The following is a 7,500-nucleotide window of genomic DNA, read 5'->3' on the forward strand; positions in this document are numbered from 1 at the left end:
CACCCATTTACACTCCTTTCATTTACTCTTTTACCTTGGATTCTCTCTTCCCTGCTCGACAGACATTTCGCATACATCCAACTCCCCATTCAATCTATCCATCCACCTCATTCTTGATCTTCCTCTCAAGTCTATCCTATCCTCTTCTACTTTCCGCTCTATTCATATTTCCTCATTCATGGTTTTCTTATACACAGACATCCTTGAAACTATCATATTTGACAACTCTCTTCCCATTCCTTCTCTCTAGTTGGACGCATGTGCTTAACAATCTAGAGTCCAGAGATTCTTAACCTATTTTCACGGGTACCCCGTGACTATGAATTGCTATTGTTTAACCTCCTGGTGATGATTTCTACACTAAATTTAATCGTTTTGCATTCACTAACTGCTATTGGCTTTCGATTGGTGGCCCTACTTTTGAAACCCCAAGGGCCAATAGGGTTCCATGGACAAAAGGCTAAGAACCAATGATATAGACGGTGTTAACTAGATCATTTTAAACATTATCGTATCTTAACTCTTTAAACTCCGATGACAAGATTCTTGTCATTTGGTCAAATAAAACAAAAAAATCATAAAACACCAAAATGTTTGATCAAACACCAGAAAAATATGACGCCAGTCCTCGCGCGGTCAAGCCGCATCAGATGATATTCGGATGTACAGGCCGGCGCGAGGCCTATCATATCCGGTTTTTCATATCTACACCATAAGCGGCTGACATGAGTTGAATGGGTTAATAGTCTGCATCGAACAATAGTAATTTCACGAGCCTAGGTTCGGTTCCCGCAGTGTAACGTTATCTACATAATGTATAAATTACGATACATGATATATAATATATATGGTAAGATATATATCATATACGATATATATACTGCATCTAGCCTATCCTCAAATATTAATGTCACTATGTAATTTGTCTAATTGAAACCGCACCTGTGAAGATGTGGTTCTGAATATTAACGAGCTTCGTGTTACGTTCAATTCATTTATTTGTTTATTTATTTATTATTTATCTCTTTTTTGTGAAAACCGAGCTTCTGTTTTAACCCATGAAACCTATTTCTGTGTGCCTGGGTTCGAATCCTACACTTCTCTCCGATTCCCAGCAGTAACTGTTACCTATCCCAACCGTCCAAGTGTTGAAAGCGTTTCAAATGTTCCTTTTCGCTACGAAGGAAGTTTCCTCCTGCTAAATGTAAATAACCGGTGGCAACCCAACATAAACTTTAAGTTGTGAATATCTCTTGAATACGTCAACACCTCTGGAGGCTGGTCGCGTATACAAAAGTAACATTATACATCCATATACCAAAGGCTTTTTTCCCCCTTACAAGGGAGGTAGCCAAAAAACAATGGCATAAAAACCACTCCCACCCATTCCATCCCCCATCACACTCTACTCCATTCCACCCTCTTCCCTCCCTCTTATCTTGGCATCTCCTGGATGCCGGGTCATCCCTGCATCTCGCCCTAGGTCAGAAGCAGTGTCATAAGACACAGCACATACACAGCAAGGCCGCTTCATTAAATCGGCGACCCTCCCTCTCCGCCCCCTCATGCAGAAAAGGAGAATACGGGGAGAAATCCCTTCGGGCTGTGTCAAATTATTTCTCACACATTATACAACAACTCATAATTGCATCCACATACCCGCCTTGTAACCTCTGAGGCCGACACACTTTACTTGAGTACCTTAGAACCAGGTAACCTTATCTATTAATTGCCTGACGTCTAGACTATTTCATTCAACTGAGGGGTGTCCTAGGACTTTAACAAGGGTGATGCAGACAAGGTTATCATATTAAGACAGAAGGGCAGGACTTGCAGTAATGGATTTTAGTTGGACAAATATAAGTTTAGGAAGGAAATATGCAAGAACGAGTTTACCAACCGAGTGGTTAATGAATGGAATAGACTTTGGAAAAATATAATGAGCGCTACAACAATTGGTTGTTTTAAGGGAAGAGTAGATAACTTTATGGATAGAGATAAAAGGTGGTAAAGGGCATGGGACTGTCTAGTGTAGGCCTTATGGTCTCTTGGAGTCTCTTTCGTTCTTATGTCCTAATGTTAATTTTAGTATCAACGTTTCCAGTAAAGTTGCCGTCGATCGGACCTCAATGTGTTTCTCTGACGAGACAACAACTGTTACATCACAAAAGGCCACGTCGCCTCATCCCCGCCAACAGCTGGGCTGCACACCTGCCTCTGTGTTACGTGGCTGTCGGTCATACACTCTCACTCCTCCCACTCACACTTCCCCGTAGCCAGAAGCATCCCTCCGAATCCCTTACCATCCCCTCCCATCCCCCTGCCTGACTGCTTTCCCAGGCCTCAAACTCAGCCTCAATTGTTCCATATTTACTTCCTTAGGTCTTCCAGACTATTTCCCTTGATTTGAGACCCGTCGTAAGTATTTCCCACCGACTCAGTTCCTCCGGGATTTAGACGCCTTTCCGACCCTTCTCCTCATCAACTTACTCTGAATGTATCGAAGGCGCGCTAAGGAGAAGAATTAAATCACACGACGGCAGCAAGAAGAAAAGAAAAAATGTCAAGTAAGGAAAGGGTTATATACGTTTCTGATTTCTATGACCTTTGTCCTCCTAAGGTAGTGGTTCGACCCTTAGGTCACGACCCAAAGTTGTGTCGCTAAGCCATTATAATGGGTCACCAAGGATTTATGGACTTATCATCTCCTCCCATATTCCTATTCAAAGTATTATCAAAGTATTAATCCTGATTGTAGAATTCCTAAGTCACCATTATCTAAGGTAAAGCAAAACATTGTTTTTGTCACACGTTTTTACAAGCACAAGTATTTTATCATTTAAATAAGAATTATTTATGAAGGTAAGCAGAGCTGGGCGCGTTCCTCGATGCATTCCTCAGTGCGTTCCGCTTTATTATGGCCGCGGTTAGCGCTCCCAAACTATTAAAGCAATATAGGAGCCGGTATAGTATATGGCCTACGAAATGTTTCATTGGTATAGTCTGTGGCCTACCGGACTTTTATTTCGGTATGGACCTGTCTCTTAAGCTTTAATAGTTTGGGAGCGCTAACCGCGGCCAAACTAAAGCGTAACGCACCGAGGAACGCACATAGTAACGCGCCCAGCTATGAAGGTAAGGGTCGTCGTGGTCGATCTGGGCAGGATTTTGGGTCGCAGCCCAAAAGAGGTTAAAAACTAATATACATAAGCATTCTCCTTTAACCCCGCCCCCCCCGCCCCCCACCTTACCAGTAAGGCCTGCTAACCTCAGCCTCCTCAATCTCTTAGATTCCATTCCTCTTCCTTCAACTTGACTTCCTCAATCCTTCTATATGCTGCCCCAGTTTCTGTTCAGCCTCCGCTACAAGTATTTGTTGTCATTCTACAGCAGTGTTTCTCAACCTTTTTACCCTTGCGTAACCTTTAGAATAAATTGCATGTCTCAAGGAACCCACCCTGCGCAAAAAAACACACATACCATACCTTTCTCATTCTATTTTCATCGTAATAATAGGTTAGACAGGATGATGTCAATATTACATGATTACAATAACCAGGATTATGTCGTGCGTGTTTAATTATTTTACGTGTATGAAATTAAATAAAAAATCAAAAGTGTATTAGCTTATCTCACTTGTTCTCGCAGAACCCTTAGGGACCTCTTGCGGAACCTTAGGGTTCCGGGGAACCCTGGTTTGAGAAACGCTGCTCTACAGGATCTTTCAGTCCACCTTGCTATGGACTACTTGGTTTCCTGCTGCCGTTCTGTGTGACCGCATTCTGTGGAATCCAATATTGTCGAGCTTTGCTGAGGAGCATCGTTATTTCGAAGGTGCGTGCGTGCGTATGTATGTGCGTGTGTGTTAGCTTTTGGTAGCACTACTGTATATAAAAAGATGTGAAAAGAATTTTCATACATAAACCACCAAAATACGAGTTACACGACACCACTAGGTTGGAAGGAATTAATTTTCTAACATATTGGCAATGATGAGAAATCAACTACGATTCAGACCTTTACTGATAAAATGCTTCGTATTTCAGTCCCATTTGGAAGATGATGAATGTAGAGGGTCATACAGGTCAGTGACTCCCAAAAGATATCTTTATGGTAACGATTTGTAGACGCGTGTCAATAGACACGAGGACATCTGTTATCTCCGTATGATTGGCATGCAAAAGAGGAAGATTTGTACAATATCGTTGCCACGGGGAAGGTGAGGATAGAAGGATGGAAGGAGGAATATATTTCCTTTGGATAAATGTAATTACCCGACGACGATCGCCATTAGCAGTGAGAGGAGCGAGTTAAGATAAAGGTATCGCCACACTTGCCCGAACCGTTTCAGGAGTTTGACCAAATTGTGACATGCACAGAACTCGGCAATCACTAAAACCTTATTTACACGGGTCTAGTTCAGTAGCAGCTTTCGCTAGCCACAAGTTAACTTACCCGGCAAGTAAGTGTTAACACTAGGGTAATTTAGAGGCAAGTTTGCTACCTTTTCGTTGACACTGGGCAAGTATAGGGGTGGTTTACAAGCCAATAGGGTTAGCGGCTACTAAACTAGCCCCGTGTCAACGAGGCTGAAGTCATGTCAGTGCGTGTTTTCGGACGCGTCCACACGTGTCACATGTACGTGACACACCCGAGGAGATGAAGCGGAGGGGATGATTCTATTTGAGCTACCTCACGGTTTGTAGAAGAGCAGTTCCTGCTTTCTACTTAGGGCATTCCTTATTAGGGCACGCCCACGTAAATCCCCAACATGTGAGTGAATAACTGGACGAAACGCCGAGAATCCGGTGTCATGCTGTACCTTTCCCTCATCCACCCTCGTCATGCTGTCCCTTTCCCTCATCCACCCTCGTCATGCTGTCCCTTTCCCTCATCCACCCTCGTCATGCTGTTCCTTTCCCTCATCCACCCTCGTCATGCTGTCCCTTTCCCTCATCCTCCTCTCTATTTACACGAGTCGGGACGCAGCACCACCAGGTGTTCTCTTTTGTTCATTTATCATATGTTATCTATTCATGCGGATGTATATACGTATTGTCTCCACAAACACATGCGTGCGTAATTCGGCCATTTCCCTATTCGGCGGAACTCGGCCGTCAAATCGACTCACAACCGACTCACTCCCACAGGGCTAATTCGTGTCATCTGTTCTGTATTTACACAGCTAGATGACTTTGCTTTCAGTATTCTAAACTTCCCTAAGGACATTACAACAATATGTATAGGTTTTTAGCTCGTCACTCAGCTTCTCAATGGATGCCGCGAAGGTAATTTGACATTTGAAGATTCGGAAAACAAAGAATTGTGACCAGAGTCGTTTCTACGCAAAGAAACTCGCAATAGTCGACGACAAACAACCCAGTATAAAGTAGTTCAGTACGAAGCAGCCTGAAAATCGAAAGAAATCTTTCGCTGTCCTGAATGATTTTTTCGACAAAGCTAACGATGGTATTCTTACAAAAAAGAATTCTTTTCTTATATCAGTATTTCCTTATATAATTCTTATATGAATCCTTGGAAGGGAAATATATTTTTTAAGAATACCGTAAGAATCTTACGGTGGTATTCTTAAAAAAAATTCTTTCCTTATATAAATCTTATATAAATCATTGGAAGGGAAAGATTTTTTTAAGAATACCACCGTAAACACACGACGAAAGCCAGAATAAACAGAGAAATAGTTAATGTGCTCATGCCGGCCAACATGCCTTCGCACATGATCAAACGTTTTTCAACTAGTCATACAAATTCCTTTACACAAATATGAGTTGTTCTTCAATTTATTTATGTAAGACAGGAAAAAAGGATCTGAAGCCACGGAGGTTGATGGGTTCTCCCTGAAGATCATGTACAATGAGTGTTCGTGCGTACGTATAGGCGTGTACTTGTATATGTGTGTGAAATAAAGAGAGAGAGAGAGAGAGAGAGAGAGAGAGAGAGAGAGAGAGAGAGAGAGAGAGAGAGAGAGAGAGAGAGAGAGAGAGAGAGAGAGAGAGAGAGAGAGAGAGAACGTGTGTGTGTGTGTGTGTGTGTGTGTGTGTGTAATTACTAGATCGGCATTCCATTTTATTTTTACTGATGCCAATCATTTCAAATAAAGTCTTGCTTTAATCGGTCAGACCTTATAAAGAGTCCAAAAGGAAAAGTACAATCACATCAAAGTACATATTCATTTGGGCAATAAAAAAAAACGGGAGGGAAGGTTTTTGGTTGCAACAAAGATGGCTGTAAAAGAAAACGGGAGAGAGAAGCAAATTAAATAAAGGATTGAGGAAGAGGATTTAGATAATGACACGTGAATGGAGTTTAAGATAAAGGAGGTTAAGGCAGATACTGAGGTGCACGAGGGAAATACATGTCAAGAAGCAAAGACAGACAAAACTAGAGGTTCGCAAGCAAGAGTGTCAATTCGTGGGAGGCGAGCTGATGTACAAAGAAAGGACACCAGAAAACTCTGAGGTAAAGATATCCTTAGAATTTACTGAGTAGTCAATATCTTATATGAAATTTTCAGAAAATGAAAATATGGTTTTTCGTCGTGGAGTAAGCTAATCTAGTAATTTACCTTTTCCTGGGGATGATTATCGGGGAATGCGATCCTTTGTTTCTTGTCTGCATCTTCCTCATCGTCCGTTTTCTTTTTTGCCTCATGCTTGTTTTTGCTTCCGCTCTTAGCATCAACAGCTTTCTTCACATGATGTCCAGTCTCATTGTCGTCGTCGTCGTCTTTGCCATGTTTCACTTTGTTTTTGTGTTTTTCGTGATGCTCATGACTTTCTTTCGCATGGTGTTTCTTTTTGCTTCCATGCTTACCATCAACAGCTTCTTTACCATGTCCAGTCTCACTGTCGTCGTTGTCCTCATTGTCATGTTTCACTTTGTTTTTGTGTTTTTCGTGAACTTCATGACTTTCCCTCGCATGGTGTTGCTTTGACAAATGTTTACTTTTTCTGTGAGCGGTGTCTCCCTTCCTTCCCTTCACATGCACTTCACCGCCACTTTCGTCCTCAAATTCAAGTACATATAGCTGTACATAAACGATCGCAAGCAACAGAAAAAATAGGAAAGCTTTATAACATTTTCCCAAGAATCCTCTCTTAAAAAAACGCATTCTTTTCTACGGACGAAAAGATAATTTCCGGCAAATAACTTCGAGGGCTGTCCTTCTTTTGGGAGATGGTACAGCACGGTCGCTGATATTTTTCTACACATATACACATACACGCACACACACAAAGTCGTCTCTGTAAAGAATGGCACACAGTGTTCTACATCCGTTCGTGGGTTGGAATGAACGACTTTTACTCCAAGTGGTTAGTACTAACACCTGTGTGTGTGTGTGTGTGTGTGTGTGTGTGAGTGTGTGTGTGTGTGTGTGTGTGTGTGTGTGTGTGTGTGTGTGTGAGATTCACCATGGTCTTGGACCACGTGCTGGACTCATGATCGACAACTATCCCCCCTCCCCCCGGAAGAAGGCTC

At 42.1% G+C, this 7,500-nt stretch overlaps 1 protein-coding gene across 1 annotated transcript in view; it reads right to left on the reverse strand.

The window, feature by feature from the left end:
- LOC143024998 (polypeptide N-acetylgalactosaminyltransferase 10-like) overlaps positions 1-7,293 on the reverse strand; it is a 27,295-nt gene extending 20,002 nt beyond the window's left edge. Inside the window, exon 1 of the mRNA XM_076184592.1 lies at positions 6,587-7,293. Within this exon, the coding sequence (XP_076040707.1) occupies positions 6,587-7,132 (546 nt within the window). The 5' untranslated portion in view covers positions 7,133-7,293. The remainder of the gene's footprint in view (positions 1-6,586) is intronic.
- Between the last annotated feature and the right edge of the window lie 207 nt (positions 7,294-7,500).

The sequence above is a fragment of the Oratosquilla oratoria genome, chromosome 4, assembly GCF_046742065.1.
Source record: "Oratosquilla oratoria isolate Oo_2021 chromosome 4, ASM4674206v1, whole genome shotgun sequence".
Classification (NCBI taxonomy): domain Eukaryota; kingdom Metazoa; phylum Arthropoda; class Malacostraca; order Stomatopoda; family Squillidae; genus Oratosquilla; species Oratosquilla oratoria.